General features: G+C 30.9%; 2 protein-coding genes across 2 annotated transcripts; one reads left to right on the plus strand and one right to left on the minus strand.

Annotated features, from left to right (window-relative positions):
- Positions 1-1742: 1742 nt before the first annotated feature.
- Positions 1743-6645, plus strand: LOTGIDRAFT_218604 (hypothetical protein). The gene is made up of 8 exons (XM_009061320.1): positions 1743-1891; positions 3936-3955; positions 4112-4189; positions 4304-4450; positions 4810-4878; positions 5031-5090; positions 5356-5549; positions 5978-6645. Exons 1-8 carry the CDS (start codon positions 1885-1887, stop codon positions 5997-5999), a joined length of 597 nt encoding a protein of 198 aa, XP_009059568.1. The 5' UTR covers positions 1743-1884; the 3' UTR covers positions 6000-6645.
- A 1730-nt stretch (positions 6646-8375) lies between these two features.
- On the minus strand, positions 8376-22341 carry LOTGIDRAFT_124487 (hypothetical protein; the record flags this gene model as incomplete). Its single annotated transcript, XM_009061321.1, has 15 exons — positions 8376-8631; positions 12760-12976; positions 13627-13709; positions 14147-14263; positions 14570-14739; positions 17088-17366; positions 17624-17771; positions 18047-18205; positions 18460-18626; positions 19191-19238; positions 19479-19723; positions 20215-20326; positions 21075-21164; positions 21638-21814; positions 22192-22341. Coding segments are annotated over 15 exons (2418 nt in total), but the record flags the coding sequence as incomplete, so codon positions are not given.
- Positions 22342-24419: the final 2078 nt, after the last annotated feature.

Here is a 24419-nt window from a genome sequence, read left to right on the forward strand (position 1 = left end):
AAATTCTAATATATTACAGAGCAATTAAGGCCAACACTCAATATCGAACGTAATCCACAAATAGTACGCAAGTTACTTTTTCTACAAGAAATTTCTATTAATATAATAGGTCCATATTATTGATTTCGCTCAATGATTAAATGAAACGAGCTTTTGATTAAATGCAAACTACCGAAAACTGGTGGAAATTTGTCCAGTGAATGTTTAGTAGTTTTAAATCTTCTCTGAATAGAGAGCAAGGGTAACTTTTCTGGATGGATCCCAACTTTTTGGATAGTTTTTATACTGGTGTTAACAGAAAGGATTAGCATTAATCATCTTTGTTCATTCAAGATGTTACAGAACAGACCATCTGTTACGTAGCCTAAGATTGAAAGGAAACGAGGGATTCATTTCAAAGGTTTCAATCAGAAGGTCAAAACGACCTTGAAATCTGAGAATGTCCTTGAAAGTTTTACAGAATTGATACTTTTAAATCTGTACATAGTTAATCATGATAAGGTGCTATATGACGCAGAAAAGGTCAAGTTTTGTAAAGTTTAACCATATGGTCACCATGTTAGGTTTCAATGCACACCCAAACATGACCATCATTATGTAACTGTGGCACCAAAACATTGATAACGATTTGAATTTCTAAAGGCGTTAGAACAAATTATATAGGCCTATTAATTCATCACGACATCTAGTCCTTGACACAACAGATCGGTCATTTAGGCTACCTCATGAGAATCATTTTAGTTATTTACCCTATTCTCCATGAATTTTATTTCCATGAATCTCCTGCGGTCTGGAAAGATGTCGACCGAATCATGTAGCCTTGGTGGATGTCTACTTAACACTCACAGGCCCCAGTTTTTGGAACCGTTAACAATCAAAAATAATCATCAGAGTTGTTAAGACTCATCAAGGGAAAGCGAACATTAACATCATTTTATAGGACACGTGGTATAAACGACGATGCATTGAATAAAATAAATGACTTCCCGAAATAGGAGTATTTTGACAACATAGCTGCAATCTTTGCCTTCGCCATTTACAAATTGTTACAATCCTTGCATTCAAACGTTGGATAAAACATCTATGATATTCTTAAGGAAATTTCTTAACTCACCTACAGGCACCTCGTTACGCGTTTGCATTAAAACTTCATGTAATCTAGAGGTTAAAATTTTTTCCAAAGGATAAAACCTTTGTTTTTTTAATACAGTCCTTTTCGTCTATTGATTTTTGAACGTATAAGGCAATCTCAAAATAACAAAATTTATATGCGTGAAAAAAGACTAGCCTACTAAATCATATTATATATAGTACATATTATATTTATTTGAGTGTTTCAACTTTCGATCGTCTAGAGAGGGCACACCTCTTACATTCAACGTCAGTCAATTGTTCTACACGTCGTTATAAATTTCGGGTTATTTTGAATCGCCCCGTTCGTCTGCTATATCATTATTGATTACGGAAGACAAAGTAACTTTTGTCAAACAAAGACGAGCAGTGTACAAAGATGAGCGAATTGTTAATCTAAATTAATGCTTTGGTATAAAAAAAAGGATTCTACAAACCTTATATGCGAGACCCTTACAAAACTTTTGCTTGTCTCTTTTCAAATCGATCATTTTTCCCCATGTGAAATATTATGCCAAAAAGTGACAGCTGATTTTTGTTTATCAACAAATGGGAGATAACCCTGCATTTTTTTCTGCCCACTTCCTGTTTATGACGTCAGATCCCATCATTGATTACTCAAAATGTTGTGATTGTGAAATGAAATAGATTTCTATTAGCTTTCGAACCTAAGTCACGAATTCGCGATTAAAATTACAAATATCCCCTGAATACATTTTATATAAGGTTTAATTGTGTACAAAGGGTTTTAAAATGGATGGTAAGTTTCAGAAAGACACGAATTTTAATATCTTTTTTGGGGGTCTACTTTCACTTTTCATTTTTTTTATTACAGTATTCTATTCTTCAATGACTTTTATATCGTGGATCTAACAAATTAATACCTTTTTAAGATGTAAACAAGACAAAAAGGCCTTAGTAGAAGTTGAAGATAATCTCTTGTCATTGGTGGATGGCACTTGCCGCTATCCAGACTTCCATTTGTTGTTTAATTTGAATATTTCCTGTCATATTTAATGTATTCGATTGTTGGCATTGTACTAATGAAATAGAAATAGTGTGTAAAAGACAGATTAGTAAATTAATAAATGAAATGATAGTATCTAACTATATGTTAACTAAGTTATAATTACACTTCATTCAGTAGAGACATGTCATACTTGTTTTGATTATTGTTTCCCCACTAATTAAGCAAGCCACAACTTATAATTCTTACTGATCATGCCATGGTATAGAGCTTTATAGGCCTATTCTATGATATGCTATCTATTCAATCATATTCATCATCATTATGAATGTCACCTATCTGGAACAAGTTAGGCCTGTATCTGTATTATTTCATCCTAATCTTGATACCGGTATTACAAAATATCCATTGTGATTTGAACGTCCCCATCTCAATTATTATTAGTTCAACTTCACTAACATAAGAACAAGGATGAATACAATTTCAAACAGCAAGAATACATGTACAATCTTCTTCTCACTGATCACATTTGGTAATTATAAGCCTACATTTCATAAGGAAATAAACCTTGATATGCTTCAACTTTTTGAGAAAGGCATATCAAATCATTAAATTCTTAACTTACCTTGCATCTTAGTACCTCTACATTCCATTATGTCACTCCGAAAGAATTCATATGCAAATTTAAATCTTTCCTTTTAAAGTTGTAGCAAAAATATTTTTGCTAATCGGATGCTTCTCAGATCATCATAGGGGTGTGAATGACAATGTTTTATTAACCACGGTTTTTAAAGCTAAAAATTGACGGTGGGATATCAGTGACACATAAAGAATTCAATAATTGTCATCAAAATGAAGTCAGATTTAGTCAATTTCATTGTCAGTATTTTATTACATAAATCCTTTGTCAAGAATTTCTCCAACTCACAGTAACCCAAACTTGACCTTAGTAATTACAGGTATGATAGTTATCTTGGACCCTATAAACAATCTCTTGGTGGTTTTCTCAATCCCCAAATTGCAACTTGACCAAAATTTAAAGGGTTTCAAAGAGGTGTTCTGGCCTGATAGCTTTCATTTGCACCAATTTGATTTCTTGATCAATGTCTGTGGTGCAGGTCCTAAATTAAGACAAGATTATGACTTAATATGATTCAATATTGCAAAGATCATTTGTCTTGAATGGTAAAATTCATGGTAAAATAATGAAATAGAAGCTAAAACAGTATTTCCAGAAGACCCCTAATATAAAATTGTGATTATTTCCATACCTTAAACCAGTTAGAAAAATTAATTCACTCCTCTCAAGGTTTTTTGATTCTGTTTGGAACATATACTTATATGGCTAATATTAAGATTTTATTTTTGTTATCACATAAACACAACAAAAAAAATTCATTCTACATGATATACAATGCAGCATTTTTTTTACACACAAAGTTTATTTGATGGTCATGGTGATATATATTATCCAATCTAAAATGATAAGAATTTTTTCAGTTTCTCAGTTGATAGTGAGGTCATTGTGGTAATAAATTCTGAGATTTAAGGGTCAGTGAGAATAGACTGTAATTAGAGCTAATTTGAGGGGATTATACATGATACACTGACCCCAAAATGATGACAGACACAATTTATTTTGTCTTTTTGGAATTTGATTTTCAGGAATTTTTCGGCATTTGAGAGTCTTAATTTTCATTCAGAAAGTAATTAGATAGCCATATTTGCAAAAGTAAATATTGAGATGAATCCATACTGGGAACAATGGAAACAGTTTTTTCAAGGATTTTTTCTTTAAGAAATGATGTTTCAACTAATTATTTTTTTTTAATTTCAGATTCATTGTTTCAATTGAGGGTAAGTTTTTGACTTAAATTTTTTTTAGGTTTATAGACCTCAATATCACAATTAACCACTTGTTAATACCGGTAAATGCAGAAACAAAAATGAAACATTCAGAGATATCTTTAGTATGAAGTTTTATCAACAGCTGTTTTTTGTCTGTATTTGTAGTTTACAACCAAGCAGTTAGAAAGATTGGCATCTAAAGCTGAAAAAGATCAAAGAGTTCAACAGTCAAAAGTTAAAAAGGTGAGATTGCCATTTTGCATTTATTAAGATCTCTACTCTAATGGGTGCTATTTCCAAAGGTATGAAAAATTATGGATAAATATGAAAGATTTAAATCCTACATTTCTATTTCAGGCCTTGCAACAAAAAAATGTAGAAGGAGCTAAAATATATGCTGAAAATGCCATAAGAAAGAAAAATGAAAGTTTGAATTTTTTACGTATGGCAGCTAGAATAGATGCTGTTAGTTCTAAAGTTCAAACTGCTTTAACCATGAAAAATGTAAGTACTTTGAAATGAGTTAAATATAAAGGGGATCCTTTTCACCTGAACTTTCTTCTTCTGTGGAAGGATCTTTCAATTCAGGGCTGTGGAGATGAGATTGAAAAAAGGCTAGTCTATGATTGGTACTGGCACAATAAACTAAGGTTCTCATTGGTATAGGCTCTTAGAATATGAGATTTCCCTCATTGCAAACTGCTTATCATTGTCTGTCTTCTAAAGCCTTATCAGATGCAGAAAAATATGTATGAATGTATCATGGCTGTGACATGTATTTGTGACATTGGCCAAATTTTCTTGCAATTTTTGTTTATTTGAAGAATAAGTTGTTGACTAATAAACTTGTTTTTATTTTGTAGGTAACTAAAGATATTAGTAATGTATCTAAGGCCTTAGATAAAGCCATGTCTTCTATGGATCTTTCTAAGGTAATTGTCTTTAAGAAATATTTTCTAACATAAAGTTAGAGTTGTCTGTCCAGGTTAAGGAACAATGAATTTCTTTTGTTAGTGTCTAATTTCATGTGGTGATGGTTGTCGAAAAGCATTTTGAAGTGTAATAAGTTATTTTTGATTTTCAGGTTGAACAGATTATGTCTAAGTTTGAGAAACAGTTTGAAGATTTAGATGTTCGAACTTCGGTAAGTTTACTGATTGCACGTTAATTGTATTAGATCAGTTTATTTTAGATAAAAAAACAGTAATGCTTTGAAATGATTCTAGCTGGATTTACTAATTGAGCATTAATGACTAATTTTCAAAGCAATTATGCTTAAAGAATTTTTTATTAACTCTTTAGTCTGTGTTACTATTTAACATATCTTTAATATGAATAGGAGATTATGCTTTTTATACTGAACTTTTGTAAATGTCTATGTACTCTTTAATTGAAATATAATTTTACAGACAATGGAATCTGCTATGGGAACAGCTACCACATTAAGTACACCACAAGACCAAGTAGAGGCTTTAATACACCAGGTTGCTGAAGAAAATGGTTTAGAAATGATAGACCAAATACAAGATTTAAATCCTAATACTGCCTCATTACGCTCCACTGATAAAGGTGAAAGCAGTAAAGAGGATGATCTTTCTAGAAGGTTTGTTATAAGCTTATGTTTAATGAATCATCTTTCCAAAGTTTACCAGTTGACTTTCATGTAAATGTGTACTAAAAATATTGTTGCTGAGAGGTTTGCCTTTGTAAAGTTAGGGGGACTAATGGATTGTCAATAAACTGCACAAAGAAGGCCACTGAAAAGCTCAAGGCTGGAAAACTTTCAACTAAGTGTACATCATGTTTTATTTTATTTAAACTCTCCATTCAAGGGTGAAAAATTTGTCCTTTGTTGTTTTTGTGAATCCTTTGAGCTTCATATTTAACCTCATTGAAAACCTTTCTCAGTCAAAAGAATTGTTTAACCCTGCACTAGAGAAAAATGATTTTGTTAAAAAAATTTAACACTCTTAACCTTGTTTATGGAAGTATATCAAATTATTATAACTCTATGTATCTTGTATATTTCAGACTTCAAGCTCTACGACAATAAGAAAGTATTTTGTGATAAACCAATGTGTATATTTATATATAGAGTGTATACCTCTTTTTATATCATGAATAATCACAGGGCTTTTAATTAAATAATTTCTACATCATTGCCATAGAAATCTGTTCAAAAGTCATTTCAAAAGTCATGTCTTTGCAGCAGAATTTATTGATAAGAATATTTATATTTAAAAAAGATTCATATGTAGGCGAGTAGTGGGAATGACTGTAAGGGCTCGATCACACTACAGGCAGAGCAGGACACCGCAGAGAAGAGCTGGGCAGTGCAGTCAGGCGTTCAAATTTAAGCAGAGAATGTCAACTTGAAAACAATCATTCAATGCGGAAGATTTCTCAAGGCAACATCTACTTTTCTTTTTTTTGAAATATAATTATGCAATTCATCACACCAATATCAGTAAGTTTTCATATTGATTTCCACCCATTTCTTCACCAAATACACAAATAGCATTCAATTAAAATGATGTTTGGATTAGTGATATTATAATAGATGTTGGAAGGGAATCGAAAAGGCAAGACAATTCCTTTAATAAGTTGTGAAAAAATTCATCATCAAGTCTATATAATTGTAATTTATATGAATTACCACTTGTAATAAAACCCCATGTCATTGTTTTGTTGATCATGTTAATTCTTGTATTGTTTTCATTTTCATATACATGTTATAGATTTTCCAGCTGTCAAGGGGATTTCACAAGAAAACAAATTTCCTATCTGCAAAAGACATCATGGGAAACAGGGTTAAAATTTCATAAGTCCTGTCTTGACCCTGATGCGATGCGAATACTAGTGACTGTTATATGATGTGTGGTGTTAATATTATTAATAACAGTGGCTTAACTACTGTAGGGACTGGTTAAAACAAGGCCCCACCCCAAGAAAAAAAAAGAATGCAGGTTATTTGCTACAAAATAATATCACCTAGTTCAGTGACTGAAAAGAAAACTTCATATGAACAATTCAAAAATGATGCAGAAAAGAGCATTTATTACTAGAAAGACACAAAAATTACAATGATAAATGAGGCTGTTTTCTTGATGCTGCCATGAGAGAAAGAAAACAACAACAAAGCTTTTGACACAAAAACAAATTCAAGCAAGGCATTTATTTTTCTACTGAATAAATCAATAATAGCACTTCAAAACAACAAGTCACATAACAATAGGCCCTACACAGAAAAGCAATTCTGATGACACAAAGCCAGGAGTTCCACCATAATTTATTGAAGAACATTAAACATAAATCCACAAGCAGCATTTGTGAGTATAGTAAATGATCATATTAAATATTGCACTGATGTTACACTAATATAACAAACAAACAAAATAATCAAAAATCGATTTACAAATTTCATTATTAAATGCATGATAAACAGTGAATTCTCTTTGTCAACAAAACAGCTATCCTTAAAGTGAATAAAACATTATTTTTTTTCTTCTGTAAAAGATCCATCAACATGCAAGTGGCATATTTGCCATGGTTACCTCAATGATGACTCATAAAGATCTAATGCATTAACATGGCAACCCAAAATGGATGAACAGCATACAAGAGGTTCCCACTATCATTAATAAATTTGGTATGAAAGATGTAAAATGAAATATTAACAATGATGAAAAACAATAAGTGAACACATTAGTATCACAATTTTGGTTTCTTGTGAATCAAAAGCTATTTATAGCAAATTGTATGATTACTTCAAGCACTTTAGCGTCTGCTCAAGTTTAATTCAATTTAGTGTCGTCTGCAAGCAAGTCAAAGGGAGGCAACTGTGATATTTTTCTAACTATGGATGAAAAACATGTTTCTTATCCTGATCTACAGAGGTGGGTGGGGTGTGGGATCTAAATCTGAACTGATTATATGAGTAACCCAATTCTAAATTCTATTTCCTTCCTCTTAAAGTTATATGATATAAAATGATTATAAGATATTTGATTTCACGAACTATTTACAAAATGGAGCAAAATACACCTGAATATTTACACAAGTATCACATGTATTAAATGATATGAGAAAATATCACATCAAAGTTTAAAGTATTGCAAGGTTTTAAGCAAACCAGAACCCAAAGGTGGAAATATTAATTTCGATGTTTGGAACTGATGGTCCGAAATCCATGTATAATCTGGCAGAGATATTTCTGTTCATTCAAAACGTAAACAGGAGCAGACCACTGTATTTTGGGTAGAATAGAATAGTACAGAATAGTAATAGAAGCTATACAGACTAAGCTTATATTGGGTTGACTACTACTTAAACAACCTAAAAGTGAAATGGACTGCTCATATTTGCAACTAGCCCAAAAATCATCTTGTTTCTGTAACAATCAGACATAGATTTCAAGACAAAAATGAAGTTATTCAAGTTTGAATTTGCTCCATCTTATTAAAGTTTCTGGGGATCTGTAAAGGAAAATTAATTTGGCAAATAAATCTTCTTCTAAACGTAAGTCGTTGCTTTCTCGAACCATATAAATATCAAGACACAGCTGTAATACTCTGTCGACAAATGGTAGCTCTTCAAACATGATTCTAAAGGACACTCCAATAAATATAGTGGCCCGTACAAATCTTCCAATTACAAATACTAATGATATATACAACCCAATTATACTGAAAAATACAAACATATCAAAATCTGTTACAAAAATATTACATTTTTAAATTCAGCTGGTTATTATTTTAAGTCAATAAAACACAATAATCTTTGATCAATTTTTGAATCGTAAAAATATATACAAAATATGAATATAATCTTAAATATAGAACTCTTTTGTAATTCGTTTATTATATTATAATCATACATTATATTAATTTTGATCTTAAATATAAGTTTTTTCAAACAAAATACAAGTATTTCATTATTAATTCAATCAGTGTTTTTAACAATTTTTAACACAATTTTAGTATGAAAGCTTTAGGTATGTCCACAAATTTATCCAACTGAAGACATAACTTCTTTATTTTAGCATATACTAGTAACCATACATCCTTAAAACTTAGCATATAACCATGGCAACATAAGTGACTCTTATATTTTAGAGGTGAAAAGAAATACATACGTCCTTAATTCAAACATTAAATAATTGGATATAACATCGTTTTGTTATCAAGTCGAAGAAAAGGGGAAAAGGTCACATTTTCTGGGACTATTGTCACGAATCTCTGGAATATCATGCAGTGATAATCTATGAAGATAGGCAAAGAAGGCTTTATTGGGGCGGTGGAACACATATTTCAATGCATTTTGATATTTTGTTTGCTATGAGGCTATGATTTAAAGTAGATATGAATAAGTTAAAGAGTATTTTACAATAAATAGTAAATACATATATAGAAAATACAACATAGAAAATGACATGAAGTTCACACACTACTAAAATACTAGAGTCTAAGCCATTCTACGACACACCTATTACAAAAGTACAAATATAGCAAAATTATGGACTAGGTCCATATATTACAGAAGTTATGGCCGGTTTCATTTCTCATAATGAACACAATAATTTATAGCCAAGAATTGGACTGGCAAGGATTATGAAGCAATGATGACGACTTATCAATATCAAATTATCAAATTATTTTAAAGGAAACCTAAAATATAAAAGAGTCCATTTTTTTTTTTTATTAAATATTTTCCAATTTTAAAACAGTTCTTTTTATACTGGGTAGTAATAGAAATATAATTAAAAATATTAAAACTGAACTTGAATCATGTTGTTACTCAGAGTTTCACACTAGGGATCATCAGACGACCTGTGTCTCTACTAAAGTTGGACAAGAAGAACTTATGTGTATTCAACAATCAGTGATATCATTTTGACCGAATAAATGGTGATCAAATATTACTTCATACACGACTAATGTTTCAATCTTTCACTTTAAAATTGATAAATTTGATATTGATAGGTTTCAAAATGAAGATGATTTTTACAATGAAAATGTATGAAAGTTAAAAAAACATTCTTTAGCAAATATAGGCACCTTATTGATAAAAATAATAACAAAAAGCCATTACTACAACAATTTTAGAAACAAATTTCTTAAAATATACCCTAAACTAACTAAAAACATGTGGGATTTTTAACTGGTTTTTAATTTGAGTGTTTCTTGTCTATAAGCTGTCCATCTGATCAACGTTTCTGGTGAACGGTACAGGAATACAATTTTAGAGTATAGGTCTTCTTCTAATCGGAATTCTTTCATTTCTCGAACCAGGTAGATATTCAAACACAATGTTAATATCTTATCAACATTGGGTAATTCTCTAAACATGATGGTAAAAAGTTGTCCTGTTAAAGCCATTCTTAAAAATCTTCCAATTAATAAGATGAAGGATAAGTAGAGACCAATGATACTGAAATAAACAATAAAAATACCATTATATATATATACTTAGTCTGTATATCATATTCATACATTATTTTGGCATTAAAGGTCAATGAAAGATGGGTTCCTGTAATTAATCTGACTAATTTATAAACATACGATTTCCAAAACTGAAGAATTGAATGAATGGGCTTGTGACAGGTAAATGGGAAAAGCCATGCAATATGCAATGAGGAAAATTTTGTCAGAGCAGTATTTCCACATATATCTGGATTAAATCATAGACCTTCAAGTTTGTGACCACACTCATGTAGCCATAGCAGCCCCCTCCAATGCTAGAGAGTGAGAAAAAGTTAGCCAGTAGTAAGATTATTTTGATTAAACTAGAACCCATCTTTAAGAAAGTAGTTAACAAGCTTTTTTTTTAACAGAATTTTTTGAAATTCAAAGTTTCATGCATATGAACAAGCTTTATCAAGAGCTATTCATTTCACATGTTGTGTTATTTTGAGTCACTTTCTGATAATGAATATGATTGCTTTTAACATAATCTGTTAATAAAATAAAATTGTCACAAAAGCACAGGTCGGGTTTTCTATCAGTAAAAAAAATACTCACATGTAGAACAATGTTAGCGTGAAAATACAAGGATTACAACATCTACATACATGTATTGAAGCTAGGGGTAAGATAAGCATAAATACAGAGCAATTATCTAACTATTCAATACAATATTTTTTCAAAGGGATAGGTTTGCCATCTGTTTGACCAACTGTACCTTAGTCTAAGAATCAGGAATTTTTTTAGCTTAGCTAATCAGTAATAGTGATCACAGCTCATCATCGAAGTTTGATCCGTCAAATCCATGTGTGTTCAGAATTATCTGTGTTTAAAAGTAAAAACGATGACTCAATGACATATTTAGAAAAGTTCGTCTTTTCATTAAAATATCATATTTAGAAAAGAAAATGAAATTCCTAGAAGAATTATGCAATTTTTGTACATTTCTAGTACTTCTGAAGACTATCAACGTATATTCAAAACACAAATCAAAACTTGAAAATGGCGAATCTGTCCCTTTAAACAAGAAGATTAAAAAAAAACTTAAGAATAAGGTTTGGCATTAGCTTTTAATTTCTATCAAAGAACATGCTACTTTAATCACTATTAAGTATTGTTAAAACAATATTATTAAGCTAAGTGACTTTACAAAACAATTCTTGTATTTCATAAAATATTTCATATACACGAAGTAAAAAATAATGGCAAATCTTAATTTTGCATATAAGCTGTTTTAGCGTTGTCGAGTAAAGTCACTTTCTGATCAAGTACAATATTTAAAGCTATAATGCGATTAACAATAAAGGCAATCAAACTTTAAAATCTAACAATTTAGCAATGGCCATTTTAGACAAATGTCAGATTCCAGGCACATTTTGATTCTGTTTCAGTCTTGTAATTTCAACCAATCAAGAACATCAATATTTCCTTGTGATGTTGGGCATTTAGTCCACAACCTTTTGAAGTATAACAAATATATCCATGCACATTTCCAAATGTAACCCAGAAGAATCTATTTTGATTCAAGGTAGAATAATTGGTAATTCACCAACAGAAGGCAAACATATTACCGGTATATATTCATAATCAATTTTACTACCTATAAAAGTAGACTATTTATGTTTTTTGATGTGCAGAAAAGTCTTTGTCTAATTTGTAAATTTGTTAGAAACTAAAATTACCCATTTAGTACATGTTATATGATTAATTAACTATTTTTCTACTATAAATGTTAGTAAGAATATTGGTCTGTACTATCTACTAATTCACTACAATACATATTAAATTCTATACAACAAATACAAGCAACACTTAATGACTAAAAATCTAATAGAAATAAGCTTCTACATGCCAGCAATTATTAAATAAATTCTGTTTATTGTTAAATCCGAGATCGAAATTCAATAAACCATTTCTCTCATGTATATGGATTAAAGGTTTGAAAAGCTATTTTCTAAATATTTTAGTATGAATTAAGGACATGATAGCATTGATACGCAACATTCCAATTTTCAGCTAAAACAATCATAGGGCCATTGGGATAGTGTAACGTTTTAGTTTAATTACAAGGACTACGGACATTTGACTGAAAATTAGAAACTGATGCTATCAATGTCCCCAATACACTTAAAAAGTTTAGAAACCTCTTTACAATCCCTTTAACAGTCTGTCTAACATTTTGCAAATTCAGTTACACATGACTGGCAAATGTTGACTAGAATGTTTAAGATGTAGTTTATTGAATCCCTGATTCCCTGATTTTAAACATCAACATTCTAAATCTACAAACACTTAATCTTTGCAAAATGCATACAAATTCACAACAATTTATGTAAAAATGTGCCTACTTACCCATAACCAGTAATAATAGAGAAACCAGCTGGTGCTCTCCGATCATTGAATGTTAAAAGATAAAGTTGTGAACTAGATGACTGTTTATCAGGTGAAGGATTAAACATATCATTTGGTAATAAAATCTCATCAGCTTCCCACCATTGAGCGAAATCACTTAGATTACCCAGTCTGTCATCTTCTAGTAATACTAATGATAAATTACTATAACCATTTCCTTGTACATCTAAAAAATATAAATAATATAGTTCAGTTACTATTTAAACATATCAACTGTTAGATAAAAATTATGAATTTCTGAATTTGTTATTAAAATATGTCAATATTTTGAATTTGTTATCATAACAATATGTCAACATTTCTGAATTTGTTATTACAATATGTCAATATTTTCTGAATTTGTTATTATAATTATAATATGTCAACATTTTCTGAATTTGTTATTATAATTATAATATGTTAAAATATTTTGAATTTGTTATCACAACAATATGTCAACATTTTCTGAATTTGTTATTATAACTATAATATGTTAAAATATTTTGAATTTGTTATCACAACAATATGTCAACATTTTCTGAATTTGTTATTATAATTATGTTAGAATATTTTGAATTTGTTATCGCAAAAATATGTCAGAATATTTTGAATTTATTATTACAATATGTCAAAAAGTTCTGATTTTGTTATTTTAATATCAAGTCGTTAGTGAATATTTTGGTATTACATTCAGGTAGAATTTTCTGACGATGTTTACTAAAACTTATCAGTCAAAGTATTCAATTAATTATATTCAACATCTCAAATAACAAATGATAATTTTAACAGAATTATAAAGAAGAGGGAAAATAAAAATTCATTTACCACCAAACTCTAATAATGAGGGGACATCACTTGCTCTTCCTTTAGAACTTAGCCTCATATATCTTGGGAATAGTTCAGTAATGTTCCTACAAAATCAATTATCCAAATACATTCAATACAATAAGAATAGCACTAACAAAAACATGGACAACCTCAAAGAGACTGAAGTGCTGGATATTGCCATTCATAACACAATATGATCTGTATCACGATATGAGGGCTATGATACGATAGGTATCATGATATTGGTGAATGGATTAAATGTACATAACTTAGTAAAAAACTAATGATTTACTTGCTGGAAATAAGAGAATATATTTCTAGTAATTTATTGTCTTATTGTTTTCCTATCGCCATGATTACGCTTGTGAAAAAAAAATTTCATGCCTATTTGTTTGGTATGCCTGTCAAGTATCTATACACAATTAAGCGCTGCAATAGGTGTATCGTGATGCATCAATTCACTAATATATCTTGCCAGAACTAGTCACTTTCAGTTCACTCACTTGAAATTATTACTTACATTTTGTCATTTCCAGCTGTATCATTCAATATATTTAATAATTGTTTTTTAGTTTTAGCATCCAGTTCTCTGGTAAACTGATGACTGATTAATTCTGATGCTCCTGATGTGGACTCTCTGAAATAGAAAATAAGTATAATTGTCACATCTTTTTTTTCTCTATAAATACTGTATTTGATAAAGAGAATCAAGGGGCCTTAATCTGAAAACTTAACTTGTTACAATCATCTGATTGGTCAATCACTAAAGTCAACTTTAAATTTAGTCATATTATCCAATCAGAAAACTGTATTTCTTAAAATCTGAATCTTCTTTAGCTTTTGAGAATAAGACCCCAGAGCTACTATTTGACGAGTTGGTGATTTAGACTCATAATAAGAATAGATCTTAATCTTTCCAAGAACCATTAAGAATTTCACCTACCTAGAGAAATCTAGAGAGAACTCAACTCTCATACTATCTTGACTATTGAGTAATGTTATCAGAGCTGATACACTAGGTGGACTAATACCCCACAATGCTGTTGATGTTCCATTTAATTGTGTCACTGATATATCTTCTTGTTCATAGTTCGACAAGAATGCAGAGGCATCCTGAAAAAATGTCAAAGAAAATTTTAAGTTTAAAACATAATAATGACAATCATCTATCACAATATGATGCTAGTCTTATGCTGCGTTCAATGCCTGCTGAGAATATTGTGTTTACAACTTTCCTGGACATCCGAATCTCGTGTGGGGACAATATTCACTATGTAACTATGAAGGAAGCTGAGGTTAGGTTCGCAGCGTTTTTTATATTCCAATTGCAAGCTCTTTATCAACTTTTGTTGAATGGCTCTAAAGATCCTTAACAAAGAAGAACCACATTTGAAGTTCTAGCCATGTTTACTCAAGTCAAGGTGAAGTTTGTTAAAGTTTTTTAAAATTTTTGGCAGTAGTAAATATGAGACAAACCCAATATCAAATGGAAATTCACAACATTTGCCATGTTAACACAGTAATCGCAAGAGGTATCGAATAAGGTATTAGGTACAAGTGAGCAAGTGACATCGGTATTTCTTTCGGTAAGTCCAAATCTACACCAGCAGTTGATGCTAATTCAAAGCAAAACTAAATTTCAAGTTAATTGATACATCAATGTAGCAAAAGTCAACAAGACTTTTAGCTATTTTCTCATTTTATAAATCTATCAATGGTAAAAAACATACTAAAAACCCACAAAAACATGTCCCCATGTAGCCCAACCATTTAAATGGAAAAAATTTAGAATAAGACAACCTTCCGTCACCAACAAAGAAAATTGTATCCTACAGGCAAAAATAAATAAAAAATGAAAATGTGATCACCAAATATTCCACATAATAAGTAAACATAATTCTATAATATTTTGTAGAAACATTGCTTCTTCTAAGGCAAATTCATGATCGTCTCAATACACCCTTATCTTATTCTTGATCACTACATTGTCAAAATATTTAACATCAGTTTTCATGAACTCTGAATAATAAAATATATCTGCATCTGTAGCTTAAAATTCCCTTCGTTAGTTTTCATAAAAGGAATCAAAATCAAATAGTAACACCATCAAATGATCATCTTCATACTTCAAAACGAACTTCATACTTATACCTTGACAGCAATAGTCACCTTTCTTGTGTCCTGAAAGTTTGTATATGAAGCAGTTTGATTGTATGCTAGCTTATACAGCCAATCACAGGTTTCGACAGAAAGTCTGTGAACACAGCCTTTCTTGAGGGTTCTAATTGACTGTATTTACTGGCGTACAATCCAAACACAACACTGAATTCCTCAATACAAGAATAGTGAATATTGTAGTCAAGGTATAAGTATGAAGTTCATAATAGCTTGATATAGTGAAGATGTCAGATGATCAGCATGAGACTTGACAATAGCATTTTTATGAAAACATGCCACTAAGAAAATCAGGAAATTGCAGCCACAAACATCAAAATCAAAATCTGTTAAATGGCAGCAGCAATAAATGAACTTCTATTCAAATAAGAAACCACTTTCCACTAATTTGAACTTCTGCAAGAATGAGTCCATAACCTAGATGTTTCACACAAGACCAGCAGTCAATACTGCCAAACCACTTCAGAATAAAATTCATAAGATTACTTGCATGTTTTCTTGACACAAACTTGTGTTCTGTTACACTCTAATAAATTAATACCAAATATTTTGTGAAAACAGCCATTAAATTGTTCATGCAAAAATATACTCAATCAATAAAAAATCCGAATACCAAGATTTGGGGTCAAAATAAGTTTTGATTGGAATCCTTGTTCTAGGTAGAAATAAAAAATTGTTAGTAGGATACTTGCATCAGTAAAAACAGTATGTCCACCATAGAAATTCTAATAAATTTATATTAGTTCATTAGGATTGTTAGTAAAATTTATAAATAAATGATGATGATGATGATGATGATGCAGTCTAATTTAATTTTGTAGCCACTTCAGTCTAACATTAGCCTTCCCAATAACCTTTTGACCTTACTTAACGACCTCTGCTTTAACCAATCAAATTTCTTCCCTTTCCAGAGCTGGGATTTTGTCAGAGAGTGAAAAAAGTTGATTGATTAATGCAGAGGTCATCAAGTTAGGTCAAAAGGTTATTGTGATTAAAGTTCAAGAAGGCCGTCAATAGACCCTAACTGAAGTGGCTTCATCGTAAATTAAAAGACAATAAAAAAAACAAAGCAAACTTTTGGTCAAAAGATGATTATAATATATATATATAAGCCTGTCAGTACCAATCTCAAACACTCATCTTGCTTTGCAAAAAAAAATGTCATCATAATCTAACACTGAAACCATGTGACCATCCAGATTCAAATACTTTTCGAGCCACTCCATGTCAACCAAACTTTAAGCATTGACAATCTTACACCAGGAAGATAAGGATTGTGTACTTACCCGATTCCGAATGTACCGTTTCTGCAACTGATCATATTCACTAGACGACAGTTGTCTGATACTTTGGTTCTGTGCATTCATTATGAGTAATGGTTGAAATCCTGCTATAGTTACTGATGCTTTACATTGAAATGGTGGATTGGGTACATAGACCGTGTTAGCGAATGAAAACAAGACCAGAGGGAACCAGATAACAAATATAATCAGGAATAATAACAATCCACCGACGCCATATTTAATAACTGCTTTACGTTTATTTCCTCGGGGAGTAGGATATGTCTGGAAATGAAAAGAAACAAAATTAGTATATTTAAATGAAGACAAAACAGTCTAACTGTGCATAGAGACGAAATGCAGTGTTCATGTGTTGTATGTTGTTGGATGATCGATATAATAGAAAATAAAAACAACAAATCATGTCTGCAAGTTGTCTTGACTCAAACCTTGTGTATGCGCTTCTTCTACTATTATGGACATCGTTCCTTATGTATTCACAGTTTTAGTCAAAGAAATATTATAAAGATATTGAAACTTACAGCTTCAGCATGTCTCCAGCATTTTAACACAAAAATGTTGGCATAGATATCTTCCATTTGTAGCCAGCTTCCCAGTGCAAGAGTTGTATCAGTCCAAATCCAATCCATTAATGCTCGTAATTCTAACAAGAATGGAATGGCTAAAAATCTAAAAGCAAACAAATAGTAATATATCGAGCACATTCTCCAATGCTAAAAAAATTCTATTAAGAATCCAAATAGTGTATCGGAACCTTGCCTGGAATTGAATTTGATCCCAGAATAACAAATCCTTCAAAACAATAAAATGTCAATCTTCTTTTGAATTTTGGCATCCCTTTTGTCAAATTTTCCCATAGCATTTTTAAAATAAAATAAGGTTATTTTCATACTGAGTTTCTTCAAAGAAGAATTTGGATGGAAATAACTATAGATAGAACTCACCCTTTAAACAAGAATAGATTTAAGTAGTTGTATTTTTTAGTTAGGAAATTACCAAGTATTCTAGTTGGATATCCACATCTTATTTGATAAGCTGATAATCCAAAATATATACATTTAATAAAATACCATAGTTGTGCTGGTACATTATCATAGAAACTCCTGAAATATATCATAATAAAATATATAATCATCCAAAGGTTCAGCCAGCAGTCTAAAACATATCTGTATCTAATGCTATAGAAGTTTCAAAACAGAACCTAAAACATGTTGTTACTCAGAGTTTCACCCTGTTCTATATGCCAGTTAATCATAAAAAAATATCAAGCCTATATGTTAGAGACACACACAAAAAGAGTGTTTGATATTGGACAATGTGTCTATAAAACCTTTAAAGAAATGGAAATAACTCTCACCTTTTTGTAACAGCTGGTAGAACAAAGAACATCCAAATATGTATGACTACTACTAATATTAATTGAAATATAAACTTTCCAATGACATTTTTACGAAGGAATAGAGCTCTATCTACTATTATTAGTACAAACTGTGTTATCAACATGACAAGGAATGGTACCGGTACCTACAAATACAGAAAATAGAAAATAAACCAACAGCCTACCTAAAACCTGACTGATTAATGAATGACCAAATTCACCAATGTGAATGTAGATGTTTATATAGTGTTATGGGAACTATGAGCACATTGGAAGCCATCTTTGTTCTTTCACAATGATAGGAGCTATCATCAAGCTAAAATTATATGCACATCTAGGCACTGAAACTTTGGTTGAAAATGAAATGAAATAAGCAGAGTTTTACGTCTACTTTTCTGCACCACGTGGGCTAATGAAGGCAGGGTGCAATGCGTGAAATTTTGCCAGGACAGTGCCATTAGCCTGCTCTTTATCGTTTTCCACCTGTCGAGGGATCTTTAACGTGTACAGCCTGGTTTATTGTCCAATCTGAATGAATAGATGCTTTTTCCATGTATGCTCCAAAAGTATTATCTCGACTAAAACTTTGGTTGATATTTTTTGAATGAGAAGGAGGACAACTCTACTGTAAGCCAACTCTTTATGGCTCACAATCATATCAAAGTCTGTGACTATTTTCATGGGATCCGCCTGAAAAATATGACACTTACCCTATTTTCAGAAAGATAACTAGTGACATCACCACCACCAGATGTTTGCTGTAAAATGATAAATAAGTATCAATTAATATTGAAACTATGTATATAGACTTATACATACAATTTTCTCAAATATTCCTTGAAATTTTTTAGATTCTTCAAGATATCTCTTAAAATATTGCTTTAGATTAAAGAGAAGACAACTTGAATTAAACATATATGCAAGAGGTTTATCCTGTCATTCAACAGGCTGAAGTTTTCTTGGGCAAATAGATACAAATTGTCTAAATAACTACTTACTGCTGGTCCAAATGCCCAATAACCAAAGACAACAATAATAAAAGTAATAAAATCACATAGAAACATTGGTGCATAAACATCTACTGTGGCTACGTATTGAGATTCTGTTACTTGATGGTAAAATTCTTTAATTGGTCTCAAACATTTCTGCAAACTGAAAATAAGATCATTAATGGGATAGTCACAAGTCAGATGAATCGACAAATGATAGTCAAAAGTGGTGTGTGGAAAATTTGTACTATAAACTGATTTAAAATTCAATAAATGCAGTGTGATAATTCATCTTAAATTCAGTTTTTTCTTTCCTTTTGGTTTAGTTAATTAAAGATGGATTCCCTTATTTTCTTTTATAAAAATGAAAATGCCAATACTTAAATGAATAGAAAGTAGATGTGTCAAAAAAATCTCAGATGTCCATAATTAATTCATAATTAGCTAAATTACAAGAGAATTACCAGAAGAATTCTAATGAGTGACCGATCAAGAAAGGTCAAAAAGTATTTTTTTGTTTATCCAGACTGAACATACTGGAGATTTATGATTGGTTAAAACTCTTAATTATATGCATTAACAGCATAATGATATGATTAATAACACATGGTAATTCATTAGAAACACTAATTAATCAAATAGTTTGCAAATAGATTGTTAAATTTGACACTAAAAAAATAAGGAAACCCATCTTTAAAATGTGACACACGATTGAAATAATAAAACCTAGTTTATTTGAAATAACACAAGAATCTAGACTTTTCTATAACTAATTCTGAAGCAGGATTTGTTAATGCCCACAATTGAACAGAACAGAGATAGTGGCAAGGACAGGCATACTGGCTTAGGGTTATTCTCTCCAAATTTATAATAGGTAAGGGTGAAGGGATTTCAAGGAATAGTCATCATTATTTATATCATATACTTTTCTTATTTATTCCAAGTTGTGATGCACAAAAATCACCTTTTTCATGATCATTATATTAATATTGTACATAATCATTATATTAATATTGTATAGGATTTAGAGGAATGGTAAGGATAAGAATATAATTTAGAAAATTAAACCAACTTTGTTAATAATATCATCGTGCTATAAAGAGAATATAACTTGAAAATAAAATTGAGGTAAAAGGCAATAAATTATAATTAAAAGAAAAATACACAGAGTTAGTCAACTTAAGAGAGGAAGACATTTCAACATCTAAAAAACAAAATTCAGTGTCAATGCAGTGACCACTTTCAGTAGCAACACCTCTGTTAAAACATATTTGGATAGGCGTAGATTATGTGCTTAGTTATAAGAATTCTATATTGATATGTACCTTTGTTTAACTTTACTTGGTGGTTTTTTACCATCATCAACTGTATCAGTACTAGACTGTACTTGTGCTGATGAACACTGTCCTTCTTCCATTCTTAATGGTTCAACTTCTTCAGTCTAAACAATCAAAATTTGATAAACAATTAAAAAAGAATTCAAAATTCAAATCAAAAATAAAATTGGCAAGAGCTGATCTCATGTTGCCAAAAATGTATCAGATCACCATCAGGGCAAAGAATGTTCCATCTGCTCAACATTTAGATATACAATTAAATACCTACCATAGGTGATGTGGGTGGGCTTAGTTCTCTTTCTCCAGCTCTAGCTAAATCTGCTTCAATATCACCAGCATCTCTCCATAAACCATATCTCTATAATAAAATATATAATATCACATTGACTCACATTTCACATCTTCTCAAAACTAATCATATCTTTATCGAATTAGCTGTAAGTCTTCAAAATGGTAACAATATTCATTTATTTTTGCGATAATTTCTCAACGTTGATATTGACTCTGACACCCAGACATCTTTCGTCAACAGCTGTGCGTAGACAAAGTGGCACAGGATAGTTGAGACTACTGTATACACATCATTAACCAATCTCAAAAATGAAACACGGTTCATTATGCATGTACATGGCTAAGAAGGCTAAAATTTTAAAGGTTAGCTGTGAATACTGAAACCAATTAGCTTAGTTGAACAATTCCCTTTTCTGAGACCAAGTAAAATTGATATGTCCCCTTAAAAAATATTCTATAAAATAAGCTGAGAGTATGTTTCCATTGCATTATTTCAATCAATAGATGAGATCTATTAACAAATAAAACAAAGCAACTAACCTTCAATAAAGATCTATGTATAAACAAAGCCAACAACAATACAAGATCTAATGAAGCATAGTTTGATTTCTGTTCTATACCAATGATTCTTGGTGGCCAGAATGGATCATCAGTAAAAGCAACATCATTCCATGGGAAAAATGAGAACTGGAATAAATACTTGATGACTACCAATGCCTGAAAAACAAATTAACAAGATTTTGGATATCCATTGAAGGACTGTTTTGGACCATTTATAATTTAAAAACCATTCCAGGATGTTGGGTTCAGTTATTTGTCTAATAATTTGGCACCTTATTCTTAACTTTTTGGGATCCAACAAACTGTACATTCCAAACTTAAAACAAATCAAATCAAGGATCAAGCTGAAGCAAGAAGGCGCAAATGCCTCCTTTTGAAACTACTTGTTATGATATTACTACATATTTTGAATCCGCTCAGACCCCCATTGCTGCATTTTAACCTAAGACAATATTTTCATCATTTTTGCAGGGATTTGGCAATAGTTTGGTTGTTCTTACATATCAAAAGTAATCAATCATAACTAAACTAACCTCAGTGTAAGTGATAACAGTAATCCAGAATGTCTTAGATGGTCTTGGGATGGATAACATTCCCCATAAAAATACCATGAGAGGTAGAGGTAGTGAGATCAGACAGGCATAGATCATCTGATTTAGTATCATCAGGAAATAACAGAGAAGATCTGTACGTGATACTAAAACATAGTAGGTAGCTACTAGTAACCGATACAGTATGGGTTGATTCTTCTCAAATTCTGATTCAGGATCATCAATATAATCATCATCATCTATTAATTGTTCATCCAGACTACAATAAAACAGGATAGTTTATTATCATAATGCATGATTTCTGTAGCAAGTGGCGTTCAATTGGTGTGTTCTGATTGTTCAGGATTTGTAGAATCATCCAGTAAGTCATTAAAACATGTTGAAAAAAGGTTCAGAAAGTGTTTAATGTTTGTCGAAAAAATAGTAGGCTTAGAATTCAAAATGGTGGAGAATTGAATGTACAGTTCAATGGAACAGACAGAAGCTGTATCTATATGACATACTGCTTGCCATGTTTTGTACAATGTTTGGAACAATTTCAGTTGATTGTGTCAACCCATTTCTAAAATTTTTCAATTGTTTCATTAATCTAAGTTTAATTACATGAGTACCAAATCTATATTTTTGATATTTCAGACTGAAATGTTAGTAAGAGAATTCGGTTGTAGATTCAAGGAACAAAGGCATGTACAGACTCCTCAAATGGTTTGAAGGGTCAGCCCAGTATTGACTCTTAACCCCTTCTGATATACTTCTACTGCTGTCATTTCTACCAACTAAATACATGCTCTACATATGCTAAAACATTCAAACAAGTGCCCCCATGCCACTCAACCCCTTGGCTGCGCCACGGCCTTAAAGACATTGTAAAAAGGTTTTCTACATTTTTTATGTGTATCTGGGACACTGATGGTATCAAATTGTACCATTCCAATTTCAATCAGACGTCTGTGGTTACTGCAATTCCACTAAAACTAAGTGTTTGATGACGTCACTAATCATGAAGGGCCTTATGTAATATAAAGCATATTTTTAGATAAGTGACTAAAAATAATGATTTTTTTTGTGGAATTGCAGGAACCACAGAGAGACAATTTAGAAAACCTCTTTACAATCTCTATTTTAACAGTATATTTAGTCTGCTTTTCAATCAGGACTACAACAATATGGAACAATCTCCCAGTTTGAGAATTCAAGTTATTTGTTTTGTGCAGTTTCACACACACACACAAACACATACAATAAACACAACAAAACACATTAGGACAAATGATCTGTTAGACATTTGGAATGGAAATTTGGATATATAGGGAAATTCAGATCGTTGTTAGCAGGAAAATTTGATTAGTTCAATAGAGAATATCATTACTGATTATTTAACTTTGATATTACTAAGGATATTAAAAAGAGTCACTTTACTGCTAGATATATTTAAATATATTTGAAGAGATATGAAATAAGGAAGTTGTGTGTTACAAGAAAGAAAGAGTCCATTTTACCACATATTAGTCAAAATGATGAATGGTATGAAATACTTCTTATTTACATTATAAAATTTGTGATGTCATTACAACATAAAATTCGAGTAATTTCAGGATTCTAGATGTTAAAAATTAGACATTAAAGGAATATTCAAAAGAAGTTCTGTGCAATGTCAAGATCACTATTGTTTTCAGCTTTCAAAAACTTTAGGACCAATGGCAAAAAATCCCCACAAAACTGGGCCTACTTTTTCTGTCTCTACACCAGCCTACAACTTTCGGAGGTTGGATTTGTGGCAGATGTTTTGGTCTAATGTCAATGGAGGTGCTCATCAATCAAAGGATCAAGACATGTATTTAAATAGACTGATGAGTGAATGGTTTACATGTAGTTAGTTAGACGTGTTAGGGGAGACAACTACAAACTACATTTATCATTGCATTTCACTCCAAACACTTACACGACAGATGTTGGTTTACTGCAATTTAAAATTCAAGTAAACCATGAGATATTTGACAGTAAAATTGGAAAATTTATGTAACATAAGAAAGAGTAACAAAAAAGTCAGGAATAAAATATAAACAAAAATTTAAAAATGTTTTAAAGCAAGAATATAAATTGAAAAATCAAAGCAGTAACTGCAAAATCCTATAAAACAATCTAGGAATAGATCAAAAATATTTTTTTTTTGGAAATTTTCTAAGAAGTATTTGCCGACAAGTTTTTCT

The sequence above is a fragment of the Lottia gigantea genome (assembly GCF_000327385.1).
Source record: "Lottia gigantea unplaced genomic scaffold LOTGIsca_47, whole genome shotgun sequence".
Lineage (NCBI taxonomy): Eukaryota > Metazoa > Mollusca > Gastropoda > Lottiidae > Lottia > Lottia gigantea.

Excerpts from the sequence above, each read along its gene's own strand:
- LOTGIDRAFT_218604 (XM_009061320.1), top strand. Across the intron at positions 3,956-4,111 it reads ATTCATTGTTTCAATTGAGG|TTTACAACCAAGCAGTTAGA; the intron begins GTAAGTTTTTGA and ends CTGTATTTGTAG. Across the intron at positions 5,550-5,977 it reads GAGGATGATCTTTCTAGAAG|ACTTCAAGCTCTACGACAAT; the intron begins GTTTGTTATAAG and ends TGTATATTTCAG.